The sequence below is a fragment of the Notolepis coatsorum genome (assembly GCF_963971535.1).
Source record: "Notolepis coatsorum genome assembly, chromosome: 1".
NCBI classification, from domain to species: domain Eukaryota; kingdom Metazoa; phylum Chordata; class Actinopteri; order Aulopiformes; family Paralepididae; genus Notolepis; species Notolepis coatsorum.
The window spans coordinates 119,156,470-119,178,744 of record NC_140165.1 but is presented as its reverse complement, the minus strand read 5'-3'; the positions used below and the strand labels follow the sequence as shown (position 1 = coordinate 119,178,744).

The 22,275-nt window shown below is 43.3% G+C and overlaps 1 protein-coding gene across 1 annotated transcript in view; it reads left to right on the top strand.

The window, feature by feature from the left end:
* The window catches only part of LOC311248846 (tripartite motif-containing protein 16-like), a gene marked incomplete at both ends in the record, with an annotated part of 31,331 nt that extends 14,115 nt beyond the window's left edge, over positions 1-17,216 (top strand). Inside the window, 2 exons of the mRNA XM_084338076.1 lie at positions 9,218-9,727; positions 17,119-17,216. Of these exons, the coding sequence (XP_084194202.1) occupies positions 9,218-9,727; positions 17,119-17,216 (608 nt within the window). The remainder of the gene's footprint in view (positions 1-9,217; positions 9,728-17,118) is intronic.
* Between the last annotated feature and the right edge of the window lie 5,059 nt (positions 17,217-22,275).

Here is a 22,275-nt window from a genome sequence, read left to right as displayed (position 1 = left end):
GACGTTTGCTCTCAGAACGTTAGCCACGTTAGTTAGCCAACATCAGCCAGGTCCTGTTAGCTCTCAGAACGTTAGCCACGTTAGTTAGCCAGCATCAGCCAGGTCCCGACGTTAGCTCTCAGAACATTAGCCACGTTAGTTAGCTAGTTAGCCCGCACCATCCAGGTACTACTATAACATTAGCTCCCAGTCCCAGAACGGTAGCTAGTTAGCCCGCACCATCCAGGTACTACTATAACGTTAGCTCCCAGTCCCAGAACGGTAGCTAGTTAGCCCGCACCATCCAGGTACTACTAACGTTAGCTCCCAGTCCCAGAACGGTAGCTAGTTAGCCCGCACCATCCAGGTACTACTATAACGTTAGCTCCCAGTCCCAGAACGGTAGCTAGTTAGCCTGCACCATCCAGGTACTACTATAACGTTAGCTCCCAGTCCCAGAACGGTACCTAGTTAACCCGCACCATTTTTAATCAATAGAAATTGTAATCGATTGTACATCGATCACTCAATCCAATCAAATAGCAACAGATAACAGACAGAAAGAGTGAGAGATAGATGCATACAAAGACAAATAAATAAAGACAAGTGACATCACAATAGAAACCCAGAATGAGCCTCCCTGTGAACCCACTCGTCAGGACCTCTGGAACAGCTCAAGGAGCAAATCAGAAATAAGTGATGAGTTCTATTGTTTCATCCATGTTGATAATAACATGCTGTGACTGATATTTTGTGTCTCTAGTTTCTCCAGTGGCTGTTCTACTTCAACCAAAGCCCGGGACGAGAGAGTACTTTTTCCAATGTGAGTTCAACAATGACATCTTTCTATCACTTGTGTTGTCGTGTGTCGGCTGACGGACAGACTCTGACATAATAGGGAGGTGTAGTGGTTACGTCATTGCTGTTTCCGGCCGGTCCACCATCTTGAAAACACAATGTATTTGCCCATTTCTAAATTGTCTAGTTTAAACCAAGTAAAGCATGAACATTTGCATGGTGTACCTTTCTGTGCGTATTCATCCACAATCTATAGCTCTACATGAAGATATTCGCAATTAATAGTAAAAAGAAATCGTTGAATAAAATTTTAACCAAAAATGCTTAAACGATAATGTTAGTGATAGAAGGGAACACATCTTGTGCAAGAATGGAAAGCTTTTAAATGTTCATGCGGCAGAATTGTTACAATAGCCGATGATCCATTTTCCCAATGATGAATCCTTATACGGGTGGACCTCGCGGGCGGTCCAGAGTGACGTCAGACTGCACCTCCCTTTTTTGAGCAGCAGGGACAATGACGCCTCTGATAGCGTGGGTGGCATTTTGCCCTTTAGAAGGGAGTCGTTATATACTCTCAGTAGGAAAGGGGCAACCAACACGGAGTACGTTTTATAAAATTCTGTAGTATAGCCATCTGGCCCTGGTGATTTACCACTTTGTAAAGATTTGATTACCTCAGTCACTTCAGAGATGGTTATAGGCATGCCTAACTCTTCAGCTTCCGCTTTATTCGCTTGAGGGTACTTGAGAGACTTGAGGGGGTTTGGGCGATCCCAGTCCTGCTGGGAAGACTCCGACGTGTAAAGTTTGGAATAATAGTCAGAGAAAATTTCAGAAATTTCCGTAGGGTCTGTTGTAGTGACACCTAATTGGGATTTTATCTTGGGAATCAGTCTAGAGGCACTCGCCACTCGTGCTTGGTATGCAAGTAATTTTCCTGCCTTGTCCCCCTGCTCGAAAAAACGTTGCTTGGTGTGCAGGAGTAGTCTCTCGATCGTACTAGTTGAAAGCAAATCATATTGTGATTGAAGCTGGAGTCGTTTTTTATATAGAGCAGGGGTGGGTTTAGACGAGTACTGGATGTCTAATCGTTTAATCTCATCTGATATACCCGTTAATTTGGATTGTTCCTGCTTCCCAAAATGAGAGGCAAAGGAGATAGCCTGTCCGCGGAGATATGCCTTAACCTGTTCCACCCCAGGTGAAAATCTGCATAAAATGTATACCTAGGTAAATGGAATATTGCTCCACTTCTACAAGGGCTATTTGCATATTCTTGGTATCTAGGAACATCTATGGACCTCAATGAATGTATTCTCAGTGTCAGAAATATTGTGTCTATTACTAGGCTTGCTTAAATTGTGATGAAACAAAGGAAAATATGAATTATGATTTTTCTTTTCATCTTTGACAGTGAATAAAACCATGATAATAATGACCAGACTGCCACTGCCACTGAGCTCATTCAGTACCCTCTTGAGATCATGTGTACAAAATATCTAAGGAAATTAATAAAGGGAAGATGATAAAACTGAAGGTTCTGTATATACAGTACTGAATTCTCCCATCCGGACCAATGCAATTTGAAATATTATTATAGAATATAGAATATATGCTTATACATTACCTTATTATAGCCAATTCGCACATTTATATATATATAGTATCTTTCAAATGGCTGAGTTCAATTTGGATATAGTATCACCAGGCGTGCATAATAACAGATACTGATATTTACTGTAATCGACTGTACTTTTTTATTTCCCCCACAGTGTAACCATTTTGAAACTAATTTCAGATCTAATTCTTCCTACATGGTAACAATAGTGAGGAGAAACTGACTGCGTTTCAATATTTGTCAAAAACGTTACCTTTTGTAGCTTATTATCGCGAATCATAACAATTATTGATATGATTCATTCAGAACGCTGAACTTTGAACCACCATAGTATGTGACAGGAAGTGTAGATCGGAGAAATTTCAACGCTGGCCGATAGCTATGAATCTCCTCTACAAAATGGCAGCAAAAAAACTACAATTCCCATGGTTCAACATTTCCATTTCCGGTTCCGGGTCAGATAGACGATTGCATATCGAAAACTTAAAACGATATAAGAACACTTTTAACCTATTGCTAAACTATTGCCAACCTAACGTTTTACATTCTACATGCATTTGTGACATAGTAGTGATGTTAATACTTGAAAACGGTTGATTTTAAAATCACAAATTATTTCCATCATTCATAAAAATATGCCAAAAGGGGTCGGTACTGACCCTGTGGGGGGGAACAAAGGCCTCCCAGAGTATGTCCCTGCTAATTTCAGTTGTGTCATTTATCGGGGAACAAAGGCCTCCCAGAGTATGTCCCTGCTAATTTCAGTTGTGTCGTTTATCTCAAAGAAGATTTTTATTTGTGTATGAATAAAATCCTTAAATTCAGGTTCAGATAATAAGTGGGAGTTGAATCTCCAAAATTTAGAGGGTTCTTTCCCAGCAACATCTATGCTATGTGTTTGTATGTTTTGCAGATGTGTTTGTCAACAACCTCGGTGTGGGGGGGATGGGGTGGGAATGAGGGAGGGGAAGGGGAAATTAAAGGGAAAAAAAGAAAAAAATATGGAAAATGTACAATATCTACAACTGAAACTGTTCAATAATTTTTTTTCTTGTAATAAAGAAATAAAATAAAAAGAAAATACTGCACCTACTCTCTACCTACTCAGTACCTACTCAGTACCTACTCAGTACCTACTCTCTACCTACTCAGTACCTACTCAGTACCTACTCAGTACCTACTCAGTACCTACTCTCTACCTACTCTCTACCTACTCAGTACCTACTCAGTACCTACTCTCTACCTACTCAGTACCTACTCTCTACCTACTCAGTACCTACTCTCTACCTACTCAGTACCTACTCAGTACCTACTCAGTACCTACTCAGTACCTACTCAGTACCTACTCTCTACCTACTCTCTACCTACTCAGTACCTACTCAGTACCTACTCAGTACCTACTCAGTACCTACTCAGTACCTACTCTCTACCTACTCAGTACCTACTCAGTACCTACTCTCTACCTACTCAGTACCTACTCTCTACCTACTCACTACCTACTCAGTACCTACTCTCTACCTACTCAGTACCTACTCAGTACCTACTTACTACCTACTCACTATCTACTCAGTACCTACTCTCTACCTACTCTCTACCTACTCAGTACCTACTCAGTACCTACTCTCTACCTACTCAGTACCTACTCAGTACCTACTCAGTACCTACTCTCTACCTACTCAGTACCTACTCAGTACCTACTCTCTACCTACTCAGTACCTACTCTCTACCTACTCAGTACCTACTCTCTACCTACTCTCTACCTACTCAGTACCTACTCAGTACCTACTCAGTACCTACTCTCTACCTACTCAGTACCTACTCAGTACCTACTCTCTACCTACTCTCTACCTACTCAGTACCTACTCAGTACCTACTCAGTACCTACTCAGTACCTACTCAGTAGCTACTCTCTATCTACTCAGTACCTACTCAGTACCTACTCAGTACCTACTCAGTACCTACTCTCTACCTACTCTCTACCTACTCAGTACCTACTCAGTACCTACTCAGTACCTACTCACTATCTACTCACTACATACTCTCTACCTACTCTCTACCTACTCAGTACCTACTCAGTACCTACTCAGTACCTACTCTCTACCTACTCAGTACCTACTATCTACCTACTCAGTACCTACTCAGTACCTACTCAGTACCTACTCTCTACCTACTCAGTACCTACTCAGTACCTACTCAGTACCTACTCTCTAGCTACTCAGTAGCTACTCTCTACCTACTCAGTACCTACTCTCTACCTACTCTCTACCTACTCTCTACCTACTCAGTACCTACTCAGTACCTACTCTCTACCTACTCTCTACCTACTCAGTACCTACTCTCTACCTACTCTCTACCTACTCTCTACCTACTCAGTACCTACTCAGTACCTACTCAGTACCTACTCTCTACCTACTCAGTACCTACTCTCTACCTACTCACTACCTACTCACTACCAGAGGTGGGACCAAGTCATTGTTTTGCAAGTCACAAGTCAGTCTCAAGTCTTGGTACTCAAGTCCCGAGTCAAGTCCCAAGTCAAGACAGGCAAGTCCCGAGTCAAGTCCCAAGTCCTAACCTTTGAGTTTCGAGTCCTAAACAAGTCATAATACGCGTTTTACCAAAAAAAATCATTATCAACTTGTTGGCAAAACATAATCTAATTACTATAAATGTAATAATATTCAGGATCAGGGTTAGTTTTACAACTAGATACATTTGGGCAAGAGCTGCTTGAGAAAACCAGTTCAGGAGTATATTGAGAAAAAAAATAATAAGGATCACCATATCCATTTTAAAGGTAGGATAACAATAACCAAGATATTGTCTTCCCACTTGGACCAATCATTTATTTAACGTCTGCCTGCCCTGTATATACAGTCTAATGAGTCTATGGCACATGATCCATAATAGCAGGCCTTGGTTCAACTAACTAGTCTACCTTAACCCTTTATCAATTTTGGGGTATAAAAAATCTGTACTGAAATGACAAGGCATCTTTGCATTTCGTATATTAGGTAGTTTATTAGGTATTAGAATTAGGTAGGGCCTAATTCGTGTGTGAGTTCTCTCTCTCTCTCTTGGATCAAATAACAAACTCAGCAAGGCCAACGGCTTCTCTGTTACAGTGGGTGACAATATTGTCACAAGGAAAGATGAAATTACCTACCTGGGTTCCATCCTAGAGGCAAATCTTTCCTGTGACAAAATGGCAACAAATGTAATAAAAAAAAGTCAACCAACGAACAAGATTCTTGTACCGGATCTCCTCTCTGGTAAACAAGAATACCCTGAAGACTCTGGCAGGAGCACTCATTCAAGGGTACTACGACTATGCTTGCACCTTGTGGTACCAAAGCACCTCAAAAGCGCTAAAAACAAAATTACAAACATCACAAAACAAACTGGTCAGACTACTGCTTGACCTTACTCCTAGAACCCACCTCACCCCTGCCCACTTTGACTACCTAGGATGGCTTCAAGTAGACGACAGAGTACAGCAACTTGCAATGGGCCTGGTCTACAAGATACACTACACCACTAAGATACCCATGTACATGTCGAAATACTTCCCAAAGGTCAGTGAATACCACGACCACAACACCAGAGGGAGTTCCACAAATCATGTTCAACCCAGATTCGGCTCAAACAAGGGACTAAACACGTTTCGCAATTATTTAAATGATAATACTTTTATTAATATTAATTAGGCTACTGCTGGCCATTCATCAAGCGAGACATTGCTGATTATGTATTTTATAAGACAAGACTACAGCAGCCGTGTATCTTGGATGTAATGATTGATTGATTGAAAGAAAATTGTATTAACAGATTGCAGAATGGGTACAATACAGTACAGCTCAATAAACTAAATTGTTAAGGGGATGCAGACCAGAGAAAGACTTTCGTCTTGTTTACATCAGGGTCCCCCATTTTTAATTAATCATAACATGACATACATGACATACAGATACAGTACTGCTACATCTATACATTTATGACATACCAGATTTACAAATACAGTACTATTTGTGATACAAAAAGAGTCTAAAAAAGAGAGTATATGATAACGTTAGCACACTGTCGATGGCTCATTGATTTAACTGTAGCTAGCAAGCCAAGTTACTTACTATGGGGGACCCTGATGTAAACAAGACGAAAGTCTTTCTCTGGTCTGCATCCCCTTAACAATTGTGTATATTGAGCTGTACTGTATTGTACCCATTCTGCAATCTGTTAAATAAAGTTTTCATTAATTCGTTCATTCCTTACCGATCTTTGTGCAGCTTCTTAGTTCAAGTGTCGAACGAAGTTGGATGTTGCATCTCCATCTGTGATCCTCGAACCGCACGTTTTGCATACTGCGATTCGTTTTTTGTTTATCACCGCATAGTTTTTATAACCAAACGCAACAATCCTGGGTAGCATTTTACATTTCCAACTGGATGCGCCGTTCTGAATGAGTGAACTCAGCTGTAACGTTACTTCCTGACTGTGGATTGCTCGTGCTATCGCGCAACGTGATTGGTCGGATTGTTTCAAAACAAAGTGGATCTGGGAAATGAAGTGTGGATTTGCACAAAATGAATTAATATATATATACATTTAATAACATTAATTTTTAATCGTTGGGCATGGGGGGAGGTATCGAGTCTTTTCAAGTCAAAAGGCTCAAGTCCAAGTGAAGTCCCAAGTCATTGGTTTTAAAGTCCAAGTCAAAGTATTTTTTGTTTTGGTCAAGTCGAGTCTAAAGTCATCAAATTCGTGACTCGAGTCTGACTCGAGTCCAAGTCATGTGACTCGAGTCCACCCCTCTGCTCACTACCTACTCAGTACCTACTCAGTACCTACTCACTACCTACTCTCTACCTACTCAGTAACTACTCAGTACCTACTCACTACCTACTCAGTACCTACCCACTACCTACTCAGTACCTACTCAGTACCTACTCAGTACCTACTCTCTACCTACTCAGTACCTACTCTCTACCTACTCTCTACCTACTCTCTACCTACTCTCTACCTACTCTCTACCTACTCAGTACCTACTCAGTACCTACTCTCTACCTACTCAGTACCTACTCAGTACCTACTCAGTACCTACTCACTACCTACTCACTACCTACTCTACCTACTCAGTACCTACTCAGTACCTACTCAGTACCTACTCTCTACCTACTCTCTACCTACTCAGTACCTACTCAGTACCTACTCAGTACCTACTCTCTACCTACTCTCTACCTACTCTCTACCTACTCAGTACCTACTCTCTACCTACTCTGTACCTACTCTGTACCTACTCTGTACCTACTCTGTACCTACTCTCACTACCTACTCACCTTGGAACCCGTCTAGCACACTCAATCAATGGATGAATGATTCAATTAACCAATCAATCAATCGATACATGAAAGATATTCGCAATTAATGGTAAAAAGAAATCGTTGAATAAAATTTTAACCAAAAATGGAGAGGCAGTTAAATCATTTTGTGTCCTGTAGGAGGTGAAGGAGGTTGAAGGAGGTGAAGGAGGTAGAAGGAGGTGAAGGAGGTGGAAGGAGGTGAAGGAGGTAGAAGGAGGTAGTGGATCACAGTGATGCAGCAGGACAGTGGATCACAGTGATGCAGCAGGACAGTGGATCACAGTGATGTAGCAGGACAGTGGATCACAGTGATGTAGCAGGACAGTGGATCACAGTGATGTAGCAGGACAGTGGATCACAGTGATGTAGCAGGACAGTGGATCACTGTGATGCAGCAGGACAGTGGATCACAGTGATGTAGCAGGACAGTGGATCACAGTGGATCACAGTGATGCAGCAGGACAGTGGATCACAGTGATGTAGCAGGACAGTGGATCACAGTGGATCACAGTGACGCAACAGGACAGTGGATCACAGTGATGTAGCAGGACAGTGGATCACAGTGATGTAGCAGGACAGTGGATCACAGTGATGCAGCAGGACAGTGGATCACAGTGATGCAGCAGGACAGTGGATCACAGTGATGTAGCAGGACAGGTCTCTCTTTCTCTGTCTCTCTCTTTCTCTCTCTCTCCCACGGCTCCCACGGGCCGAATATTACCCCGATCCTTGCGAGATTAAATCCACAGGTACCTCTCGGCGTGCCGAAGCTTTTCCTAAATCACTTCCATCATCGAAAACGAGGGGAAAAGGTCGGCTTGCGACCCTGAAAATGTTGCGTTATTTTAAAAACGCTGTATTAAGTGAGCCTATTATGGGATCCACGCAAGCTTTCTACCGTGGGTACATCTGGGCGTCCCGCAACTTTCACCCATTCACATGTAGCCCCGAAAACGCTTAGAAAAGGAAAGTTGAAAGCGTGGAATAAACTCGCCGAAACGGTAAAGTGTCCCACGGGCGCGCCGTGATTCCGATCCGCGTGAAAATATTCACGGCCATAGAGGAGACCGTGGGACACCTTTTTGGAACCGAATATGTGTCTCGAATTTGCTCCCACGCGGCGCGCAAAATCGCGCGCCCAGCCTAGTGAATGAGAAAAGCCTGCCCCTAGTGGAGCAGGACATTCCCTACACAATTACAACAGTACAGGACACAAAATGATTTAACTCCTACTGCAAAAATGCTTAAACGATAATGTTAGTGATAGAAGCAAGAATGGAACGCTTTTCAATGTTCATGCGGCAGAATTGTTACAATAGCCGATGATCCATTTTCCCAGTGATGAATCCCTGTACGGGTGGACCTCGCGGGGCGCTCCAGAGTGACGTCAGACTGCACCTTCATGTAGAGGTTGTGTGTTTAACTTGCTCTGATTTGATGTCATGTCTTTTTCTCCCAGACGCCCGTCCCCTCTCACTGGACCCAAACACAGTGGAGGACTACCTGTCCCTGTCAGTGGAGAACAGGAAGGTGACTCAGACAGGAAACAACCACGACTACGCTGACCATCCTGAGAGATTCCCTACCTGGCCTCAGGTGTTGTGCAGAGAGGGTCAGTCTGCACGCTGTTACTGGGAAGTAGAGTGGAGCGGCACCTTGGTTCAGACAGCAGTCTGTTACAGAGACATGAGAAGAGATGGTGCTGATGATGAGTCATGCTTTGGATACAATAACAAGTCCTGGTGTTTAAAGAGCTACAGCTACAGTGCAGGAGGCTACATGTTCTATCACAATAGTGTTCCCACTACAGTCTCAGGCCCTGAGTCCTCCAGGATAGGAGTGTACCTGGATCACAAGGCAGGTACTCTGTCCTTCTACAGTGTCTCTGACACCATGACCATGACCCTCCTCCATACAGTTCAGACCACGTTCACACAGGCCCTCTATCCAGGGATATGTGTTAACCCTGGTGCAACAGCAGAATTAATGAACATATGGTAGAGCCTGAGACCAGCGTATCTATTTTTGAATATAATTGATACCAATTAGAGATGTCCGATATCTTCGGCCTACCGATATTATTGGCCGATATTGGCATTAAAATGTAATATCGGAAATATATTTCTTTTTCTTTTATCTTTTTATCTTATGCAACAAAAAACAAGGTTATGTGTACTGTACATGCATACTGTACAAGTAAATTAAATACAAAATGACAGTAGCAATAGTATACAAGGAGAATTACAATAAATAAGGGAGAGAGAAGGAAAGAGAGAGAGGGAAAAGGGAGAGCGAGAACCAGAGGGAGAGAGAGAAGAAAAGGGGAGGTGCACAGATAATGTTTACATTTAGAAAGCCTTGTTGATGCATCCAGTGAAATTAACCAATGCGTACTTTTATTGTCAAAATGCATAATGTTGTGTTAATTCCACGACAAGAGGTATGCAATGTTAGTTACCTGAAATTTATTTGTATGTGCCCATTTCATCATTCATGTCTTTTCTATTTTTTTTTTTTTTTTTTTATTGGTCTTTTTCCCCCTCCATTTTTCCTCCGATTTTCTCCCATCCCAATGTTAGTCGTATGCCAATTCCCAGTCCCTTCCTGGTCGCTGCGCTTTACCCCCCACAGTCAGATCATTTGGGAGAGTGGAGGCTACCACGTGCTTCCTCCGACACACGTCCAGCCAATCACCGCTTCTTTTCACCTGGCAGCGCGGATTCTCATTGAGAGGGCGTAGCGTGTGGGAGGACCACACTATCCCCCTCACGTCCAATCCGCGCTTAGCAGGCGCCCCGACCGAACTGTAGGAGTCGCTGTTTACAACGACCCGGACCCACCCCGCCAGCTTCTCCCACCCTCTGATACAGCCAATTGTATCAGTGCAGACGGCCAGCCAAGCTGGTGACAACCCCGGAGCTGTGAGCTGGATTCGAACAGGCGAACCAAGCTCACAGCTCCGGGGCTGGTGACGAGCGCAATCTCCGCTCGACCACCTAACCGCCCTATGTCTTTTCTATTCTAATAAAACTGAATCAAACCATAAACAAGGTGGCCTGTTGGAATGTTGGATCCTAATGTGAAAAACTGTGATTTTATATGTCTGCTCATTTTACTCTTGCTATTATTTTACTTATTTTTACTTTTGTCTTTACGCCCCACTATCCGCTGGGTCCATACTATAACCTGTATCATGTTTTGTAACAGATTACAGAAATTCAAGAAGCCTACGTGAGGTTCTGATATGATTTGATTAATATATCTGCATTTATCCCACTTTATGCTTTGCTCTTGCTGCTTGTTTTACACTGATTTTATGTCTTATTTCTTACTGATGTAAAGCACGTTGAACTGCAATCCCCTGCATGAAAGGTGCTATAAAAATAAAGTTATTATTATTATTATTATTATTATTATTATTATTATTCAGTTTCAGTTTATTTAAAAAGGACAGTACACATTAATAAACATTTCTGTAAATGTGTCAGTTTTAGCCAAAAACATATTATTACTAAATAGACAACTATCGTCCTGTCTCTCTTCTCTCCTTTCTTTCTAAAACACTTGAACGTGCTGTATCCAACCAACTTAGTGATTATCTCTTACAGAATGACCTGCTAGATCCTTATCAGTCAGGCTTCAGGACTGGTCACTCCACAGAGACGGCCCTCATAGCGGTCACAGATGCTCTTCACTTAGCAAAAGCAAAAGGCCTCTCCTTTGTCCTGATTCTCCTGGACCTGTCGGCAGCCTTCCACACAGTCAACCATCAGATCCTCCTCACGTCCCTCACAGGAATGGGAGTGGCTGGCTCTGACATCCTACCTCGACGACCGCTCCTACCAAGTGTCACGGAGAGGGACCCTGTCGGCCCCGCCCCCTTCGGACAGGTGTCCCCCAGGGCTCGGTCCTTGGACCCCTCCTCTTTTCCCTCTACACAAAATCTCAGGGTAACATTATTACGTCTCATGCCTTCTCGTATCGAACAAGCGAGAGTAGACTATTGCAGCCGGGGGGGAGTCAGAAAGTCGAACACTTCATAGTTGACAACAAGCCTTATAGCCTGCTCGCCTAGTCTCGCATGGCAGATATCGCGTTCATGTTCCCACACACACACACACACACACACACACACACACCTGTCCAGCTCATTACAATCAAGGGGCGTGTCACACACACACCCACCCCCACACACATACACACACACATGCAGATTCCTCATGAGCAACGTCAGAAGGATCTGCCCCTTCCTGACAAAAGAAGCCGCTCATCTCCTTGTCCAATCAACAGTCATGTCTCGCCTTGACCACTGCAATGCACTGCTTGCTGGTCTACTGATCACCACCACCAAGCCTCTTCAACTCATCCAGACTCACCCGTCTGATCTCCAACCTACCAGAGTCAGCCCATGTCACCCCACTTCTTAGGGACCTGCACTGGCTCCCCATCGCCGCACGAATCCGCTTCAAGGCCCTCGACCTGGCATATTGTGCAGCGAAGGGAACGGCTCCCGCCTACCTCCGGTCAATGGTCTCGAACTACACACCCTCAAGACCCCTCCGCTCTGCATCTTCTAACTACACACCCTCAAGACCCCTCCGCTCTACTTCTTCTGGCCGCCTCAGAGCCACTCCTATCCGAGCTGCGGGAGGGTCGTCAAAGAGAAGCTGCATATTCTCGGTCCTCTCTCCACAATGGTGGAACGAACTTCCCACCACAGTTAGGACAGCCGAAACCCAATCAGCCTTTCGTCGTCGACTAAAGACATACTTCTTCAATCAATGGGTCTCATTCCACAATATTTTCCAAAGAGTTCTCTTGGAAGACTTATCTTGTAACCGACTGAGACAGAATCAATGACAAGTTCACTCTGAGTCCTCAACACGCTGGTAATATGTCTTAAGTGTCTCAAACGTTCGCACCTGAGATATCTGCGTTGGGGAATGGCACCAGTCTGAAACGCGAATGCGCGTCCCCGTTCAGGTAATTTGCATACAAAACGCCTCCAGAGCTCCTTATAAGGCAACTAATGATGCAGCCGTGGGAAAATGGATGCGGAAGCGTTTTGCGACCCATCGAAATTAGATTAGATTAATTGTATTGTCATCATATATAGTACAGCTCAGGCACCTGCTGCAGCGCGCGCAGTATACTGTATAGCCTACGCGCGTAATGAATGAACGCAGTAAAGGCTTATTATTCCATTAATTACTTGTTTCATTAGGATTTAGTAGATACTATATATATGCTCTGCCCTACGTACAGTATAAGTACAGACTGTACTTATACTGTACGTAGGGCAGATCATATATATAGTATCTACTAAATCCTAATGAAACAAGTAATTAGAATAATATAAGCCTATATACTGTTCATTCATTAGACACGTAGGCTATACTGGCGCACACAAGACTTATGGAATATTAATGCAGTCTATTTCCACGTGATTAGCTTTAGTTCTTATTTATTTATTTATCCACTGTAATTTCAGTGTTGGTGTATAGGCTATATAGTGTATTTCAATATAAGTTTAATTGATTAATGATATATTCGAAGGAATGCAGGTTTATATCTATATATATAGCGTCTTTGAGCACCTGGAAAAGCGCCATATAAGATAGATGTATTATTATTATTATCAAACAAAGGTCTGTCCCATTGTATACCAATCAATGGGATATATTGCATGTTGACCTGCATTCTTTCAAATGTATATAATTAATCATTAAAACAGATATGTAACACATAAGAAATACAAATTCCACAGAAGGCATAAAATAATTATTATTTTCAATCATTTCACAATAATTGCATAATTGTGTTTGAATATCTAAGTAATTAAAGTAATTATACATGTGTCCAAAATAGCTGGTTTAGATATGGTTAATCCAGCTGCCCTGTGATCAGATGAATCCATATTATTTATTTTTCCGACATCAAATGCGTAATTTCTCATCGTACAAATATTGTCATATTTATTTTAATTATGATTAAGTAATTAATTCCAAGGAGGCCTGTAGCGTTGACACGAAGGAATCACTATGAGAACACAGTCTGTCAAGTTAATACAATTTTCAATTAGTCAATCAATCATAAGTGTGCTCCTCAGCAGCACTCTTAAATCTGCTCTCAGCCACGCTCAAATCCCATCTCAGGAAAATTTGTGGGAATTGCGCTACCAGCCCTAATATGTCTTAAATGGGCAGAAATCTGCCTAAGAGGAAATCTTTGGTCGTAAATCCGTTCGGGAATGAGACCCAATATCTGAAATGAAAAAAAAAGAAGAAAGATAACCTTCTTAACTGTCCTCTACTATCATGCACTCTTCCTACTATACTAACATGTCTCTACTGCTCTGCACTCACCACTGCAGCCCCCAGGTGGCAGCACTGTTTGATGAACATTGTTAGTCAGCTGTAAGAGTTGTACCCTTCCTGCTGACCTGTTGTACAGAACGCGTAAGTCGCTTTGGATACATAAGTCAGCTAAATGACTAAATGTAAATAATCGTCCTTGCCTATATCACTACCTACTATGGTAGTATGTCTTTACTACGATGCACTCAAGACTGTAGCACTCAAGCTTAGCACTGTTTGACAAGCAGTGCTACTTCGTTGAAGGAGTTGCACCCTTCCTGCTGACCTGTTGTACAGAACTTTTAATGAGAATGACTAAATGTCATTGGTGGAAGAAGTACACGGTTCCTTTACTTAAGTAAAAGTAAAAATACTCAGATAAATGAGTAATCTGGTAAAAGTAAAAGTCCTCCATAAAAATTCTACTTGAGTAAAAGTAGAGACGTTTTTGCTATTGATATGATATGATATTTGCATTTATAATGCACCCCCAGCTAATATTTATTTATCGGTTCGGGGCGCAGCCCGGGGGAAAAATAATACGAATAAATGGACAGGACAAAGAAAACGGAACCAGGCAGACGGACAGACAATCGAAAGCTGCTCCGAGCCTCCCCAGTGAATGTGGTAACAGATACTGCTTGCCCGAGAAGGGAAACCCCGGGAGCGGAGTTTTTTTCTGATGCACAGTCCCACCCAATCCAATCCAAATTATGTGCAATACCATCCGGGAGACGATAGGCGGCGGTATTTGCCCTTTTCGAGCTCAGACCCATTCCCAATGATAACGTCAGGCTGGATGGATGAAAAATGTATGGATATTGCGAATAAAAGAAATAACGATTAAAACCAGAGTTTTCTCTGGTCTTGGCACTCAACGCATGGCGAGTTAACCCGACTTAAGGACTATCTAATTTGCATAAATGGCATGTTGATAAAGAAAATTCAAGTGAAAAGAGTTTTGATGAATAAATCCATGGCCTGGGATCATCCTGCTTTTCTTTCTTCCATTTCTGCTATAAATATGAGTTTCAAGCAAAATTTTCACAACTATCTAAAATCAGGATTTTAAATTGCTCATGTATGCAAACATATAAAAACACATTTCATTCATGTTTCTACCTTGTTTAGTCAAAAAGATATGCACTTAAATAGATTTCAGCCTGGCGCTGGCGGCCATGTTGGATTTCTCAATTTTGAGGCCTTATTTGAAATTTTGGAGCTTGGTATACAGCAGATTTGGATTCAGCACCCCTTAAAACCCTTTGAGTGCCACGGACGACATATCTCGTTTTATCAGCCCAGTGCCTGAGTGCCCACGACGACAATTATCGTTTTATTTTTTTATTAGCGATCTGAATTCATATTTCATCAACCGAGTCTCCCGTTGGTACACCAGCCCCATCAGGAGCTCATATTGGAAAAAAGCGCCCCCTATCGTCTATCCCTGTGTAACTGCAGGTCAGTCGCTTAGACTGACCTGGGATCTGTAGATCTCTAGAGGTGGAGCCACCTGGCTCCTTGTGCTGGCAAGCCGTCTGATGAACATGGAAGTGATCGCGGGACGGAAATCAGCCTGGAATATAGATTTACAGCAGCCAATAATCAATCAATAAGCGTGATCGATATTTGGAATGGCGATCAGGAATTGGAATAATCTTTTTGGAGAACATCTGATCTGAGGTAAGGAATCTATTTTACCAGTCTTAGGATAATAAGACCTGTTTTCACAGCGATTTCAGCATTTGCCCTATGTGTGATGTGGCTGTTTGGCTGTGATCGCTGATGAGGAAATAAGAGAATCGATTTTTCAGATCGCCTATATAGCGTGCATACGTACACATATACTATCGATAATCTAGCGTTTATTTGAAAACGATTCATAAATAGGCCGAAAAATTACGTTTTTGTGTATTCTAGAATATTCCAGTAAATGTCTTTTATCACGGAATCTTTATATTTTCCTTGAAAACGAGGGCTTTTCAAAATGCTATAAAACGAAAATGAACCGATAAAAAAACAATCCGTTTCGACAATGTTGACTGCAAACAAGTCATTGATAAGCGACGGGCAAATTAGACACATAGCCATAATTTAAAACATAGATTAGGCGTTTTTAACGCTAACATTGAAGTGGATGATGGCATTCAACAGGGTAAATCAACGTTAATCAAAGGCACTGAAAGTGTTAATACCCCTAGAAATGTTGTGTCAATGTACCCTGTCTACTGGGGTCAAACAAAATTGAGAATAGAATAAACACAAGTGCAATAAAATAAGACTTCAAAGATTTGTGAAGCCCCATCTACAGTGTGACATCACAATCCCCCAATTAATTAATTAATTAATAATAATGGTAGTTTTCTCAGAAAGGTTGTTCATCACTGGGTAGCTCATGACAGTCTTGTTTCTCATACATGGACCTGCTTTTAGCAACCCAGCACAATATCCAGCCCAATAATAATAATGATAAATAATATTTGTATACCACATTTCATACAAGAATTGCAGCTCAAAGTGCTTCACAGCAGTAAACAAATAAATAAAAAGACAGGCATAAAATGAGCACAAAATTGTTCAAGTACACAACGCATGTAATGACATTTTTGTATTTCGAGCTCAGACTCAACAGTGCACAACAATGAAAACAAGAATGATAACAATAAGTAGTAGCAGTAATTTTAAATATAAAATGAGATAAGATGAAATAGTAAATTATTTACAGAAAGGTGCGTGTGTGTGTCCAATAACACTAAGTAGTAGTAGTAGGGAAAATAAAATATAAAATGAAGTAAAATAAAATAGGGGTGTGTGCCATGGCGCTTTGAAGCAGTTATGGTTCACAGTTATGGTTCGCTCCATAACAGCTCAATCCACTTCTAAATCCTGTTATGGAGCGATCCATAACTGTGAACCATAACTGCTTCAGAGCGCCATGGCACACACCCCGGGGTTAACATGCTATCGCTCTTCCGTCAATTCCTTTATGTCTCGACCCTTGAAGATTGGGCCACCCCCAACTACATACAGCAGCTGGGGATGTCGCACCTGGGACACCCTAGGGAGGGATCTTCAACAGGGGAGCGGCACCCAGAGCACTAAGGGTCCAGGTCTAGCTCCTTCACAAGTGCTCGTATCCTGGATCAGTCCCCCTCGCACTGGCCGTCCAAAGGCACCATAACTGCTTTAAAGCGCCATTCATAATTCCCTTGTATCAGCCATGTGTACTCATATTTGCATGGCATGATTTAAACGCACCATTCGTAGTTCCCTTGTACCCATGGTACAATCTTTAAGACAAGCATACGCTACTGGCGGGATTAACCAGTTAGCCTCCATCCGAGGTGGGCCCACGCGGAACCCAGTTTACGGCACCCGGGGACGCCGTGAGACGTGACCCGAGAAGCGAGGCGCTCCCTGGACCGGCAGTGTGCCCAGTATCACACCTGCACTGTTATCGCTGCACAAACAACCCTGCTGCCTGTCGCACTGTCCACAGATGTGACCCAGGTTTCACTTAGTCTTACGGAATGCGAGACGGAATGCGAGAGCGTCAACGCAACCCTTTGTACAGGACTAGGAGGTACCTCCAACCGAGGTGGGCCCACGCGGAACCCTGCCTACGGCACCCGGGGGCCGAAGTGCCCCAAGAAGTGAGACGATGCACCTTCGCTCCGGCAGTCTTGCCCCGCTGCACTGTTATCGCTGCACAAACAACCCTGCTGCCTGTCGCACTGTCCACAGATGTGACCAAGAGACTGCACTGCCTTCGGCTAGGGCCACAGCGCTCAACACGACTCTTTGTACAGGAATAAGAGGTAGAATACGGAGTACTCTATAACACGGAGTACGGTTCTTGGAATATGTGTTTCCTTTGGCCGGGGGCCAAAGTATTCGGACTACCAGGTCAGACGGGCCGACTTAATCTCGCTGTACGAGGGAGGGCTGGCTGGGGAGGACGAATGGCACCGCGCCACTCGTACAAATGGCCCGCGCCACTCGTGAGTTTCCCCCGACCATAGAGGCGAACCCGCAGGCGGTAGGAACCTTCCGGCGTATTAGGCCGGAGGCCTTACCAAGGCAGGTCACGTTTTCCATTCGGTCTAAATGTTAGGACTGGAGCCAGTGTTGAATGCGCAGGCCATGCACCACACGCCCATCGACCACGTGTGGGAGCGTACGATACGGTCTCTGGTCCACTGCGGCCCGTGAGCCGCTCGGATCAGCCGCCTATGCGCGTCGTCCACATAGGCGACTGCCTTGCTATACGTCTCAAGACATGACCTGGCAAACCACTGTTTAAGTATCAGTGCATCCTTACTTAAAATATAAATATGAATCAAATGATGTTAAATTAGCGTACCACCCTCGCAAATAGGAACCCCAACTAATATCTTAAAAAAAATGTAAAACACGTGCTTGTCACCTTTGCTATATAAAATTACTTACTTCCTGACTAGGGTATTGAAATCTCTACCCGGGCATGGTCTCAAATAACACAACTCAATACTCGCACTAGACGGTATATAAATAATCTTATGAATACACATTTCAACCCTCTTGTATACCGTTACCTACTGTTTAATACAATACAAAGCAAAGCACTGTACCAGCCATAGTAACAGCACAATATATTGTGTTAGCACACAGTGAGTGAGGAAACCGCAAGTGTCTTTATTTTGACCCAATGTCCGAGGACAACCAGGCATACTTAAAAAGAAAACACAGCAAAATTCTTAATTTTCCATAACTTTATTTATACTTTATAATTTATATATAACAAATTGATACAGATAATACAGGTTAAAATCGCAAAGTTGTAATATCCAGTCTATAGTTTGGAAAGTGCAATGTTTATAATCCCAGCACTGTTTGCATGTGACTTTTCCTCAAACGGAAAAAGGGGAGTCAGAATGCAATCTGACGTGATTGCATTCGCAGGTAAATAAATACAATGCAACAATAGACCATATTACAACTGAAACAAAACATATGAAATATATACAAATATCTTTATTTAAACAATTTTAAAAGACGACGGACAGAGACAGAGAGACTTACAGAAACAGAGTGGGAGAGAGAGACACAGAGAGCCTCTTTGAGTGGTCTTTTACAGCTGACTCTGTAGGAAGAGAAACACCAGACATTATTATTCGAGCTGGGTACAAATAAATTATATATATACACACACTCACTCTAATTTCAAAATTGAGGACGAGCACTTCATTGAGTCCCTTCACTCCATTCGCTAGTGGACCAGGAAATTACTGTTTAAATGGCTAATCGAACAAATTGATTCTACTGTCGGACGGTCCGAAATAATCAAATCTGTTAAAGGAATTGTTCTTCCCACTACAGAAACAGTTCACCAATTTACATCTTACAATAGCGGATGCTGCCCGATACCCAGGCTATCTATATACAGTATAGCATAAAGTACTTACAGTGAAGTCACTGTAGTCAGTGTAGCCTGTAGAGGGGGCCTCATGGGGCCATCTGGACACACACACAGAGAGAAAGAGACAGTCAGAGGAGAGGTGAGACACACTCTGTTAAGACTCCTCCATGTAGAGGACCTTTCACCAGGCACAGACCAATATATCCTTTTGATATACAGTACAGGGCCAATAACGGAATGTGATTTTGGGAACAGTGTCCTGGTGTGATCTGATGATAAAAGTCTCATTGAAATGCCAACTGTAGCCATAGAATGGGGGCAGACCTAATAAATACCACACATGCCCAATGTGGTGAATAAAGATCTTCTGTAGTGTTACAACCAGGGTTGGGCGATACACCAAGTCACCAAACCCAGAATCTGAAAATGAGGTTGTTTGTCTTAAAAGGATAAGGGCAGCGTTACATTTGGCTTTTTCTTTCTTATAATAATTTCTATGATAGCATTTGTTCTACCGTCAGTACTCTTCCTCCCCTCTTCAACCACGAAGCCCTACTGTAGCCATGTCTATATAACAACAAAAACCACTAATCACACACACATGGAAAGGGAAACATTCCAGAACCCATAAATCAACGTCACAGAATTGTCCCAGTAATGAAAGCTAACTAGCCGCATGTGGCGGTCCTCTCGTTCACCCTTGCAGATCCCTCCCCTCCGGCCCCTCTTCCAATGGCTTGCTCCTGCCTCCTCTGCCACGTGTCCTTCCCCTCCCTGGCACTCTAGCGAGAGAGCGAGAGGGCGGGGCCGGCCGGCCATAGATTGATGGGGGGGCTGGGCCTGGGCGCGTGTACCGCTTCCGCAACGGAATTCGGTTTTCGGGTTCTTCTGATTGGCCGCAACCCCCACGTGACCCGCCCCCCTATCCACCGCTCTGCCGCAGAGCGAGCGGCCGCGGACTCGCTCGCTTCCTCAATTTATATGCATGGAAGTATAAATTTCTCTCAGCGCAGGAGAAAGAAGATAATGAATATGCACCAGGGCCGTACTTCCCACAGCGGGGCCGCACTGTCCCTGGGGCCTCACCTAGGGGCCCCATCTCCACCGGCACACCAGCCACCATACCCTGCAACAACCCGACGAAGGGAACGCATAAATGATGGTAAATGTTTTAACTGCGATAAAGCAGGCCACATAGCCTCTGAGTGCCAGGCCCCAAAGAGTGACAGGACCCTCAAGTACGAGCAGCGGGTAAGGAGGAGGGCCGGGAACAACGATTGTAACAACGACCATGACAATGACATCCTCTTAAATGAGGAAATACCATTACTGCACTTCAACGCCAGCAAAGATTCGGGCCCACCCATGGACGACGTCCCAAACCCTTATGCATAAGTAGGACCTACCCCACCACACCAACGACGACCCCGGCCTGTACAAACAACGCCCGCTACGAATATCCTACCTCCCTACTCCCTGCACCTGGTGTGCTGCTGTATTCAACTATGGGGAGATGACTGCTACTGTACTCAACGGCATCCAGCCTCCTTGCAACAGATATATCGTTCTGTGTGTGAAGGAGTGAGAAGACACCTGACTGCTAATGTACTCAACGGCATCCAGCCTCCTTGCAACAGATATATCGTTCTGTGTGTGAAGGAGTGGGAAGACACCTGACTGCTACTGTACTCAACGGCATCCAGCCTCCTTGCAACAGATATATCGTTCTGTGTGTGAAGGAGTGGGAAGACACCTGACTGCTACTGAGGACGACAACAAGGGAAGCCAGTGTGCATATTAAAAAGTCAAATTTCTGATTTAGATATGGGTACATATTCAGAGTTTGAAAATACTACTTATATTAAGACTGCCATTTTATTTTATTTGTTCTTTGTTTCCTATTAACTGCTGTCGGCGCTTCGGGTCACTGAGAATCGCTTTATAGGGCGCCAGCGACCAATCTGTCCCCGGCCTGGGACTCCTCCCCTTTTCAATTTGCACCTGAACTTTTTTTCCCTTCTTTCTTTCTCAATAGTTATTGTTCTACCTTATTATGGTTGTTTTTTTATTGTACCTAAGGATGCAACATTTTGCAATTACCTGCTTGGAATTATCGTCCTACTTAGCCAAGTATGACATTATGATGTATTAATGTTGATTGATTTGATGTTCTGTATGGTGTCTTGAGACTGTGGTTTAGTGATATTGATGGTTGAAATTACCAGGATGTGCCAAAAATGGCACAAAGTGGGGAATGTGAAGGGTAATTTCACATCCTCCCTCCCCTCCTCCTCCTCCACCACCTCATCGTCCTCCTCCTCCTCCACCCCCTCATCCTCCACCTCCTCCTCCTTCCCTCCTCCGCCTCCTCCTCCCCCTCCTCTCTTTGTGAAGTCAGGATTTCTGTTTAAAACAGGGCACCAATCATCTGGCCTGATAAGTTTATCAAGGTCAGCGCCGGCTAGAAGCCCTTTTTTGGAGCCTCCCAAGAATGCATCGAAGGAGGCGTCTCTATTCCACTGTGTTAAAACACATGACACTTTTGCTTTTTGTCACTTTCACTCTGACAGACCTGTGAATATGCACTCTGACAGACTGAAAGTCCGTCCGTATGGGCGTACTGTATATATATATTTTCTTTTCCAATAAACCTGTATTGTATTCATTTAACGTGAGTATTCTGGCTGTCTTATCTCCTGTTTAATTATTTCAGAATACCTGATTCGCAGTGTGACACTGTTTTAGGCTGCTGGATGTCCGTGG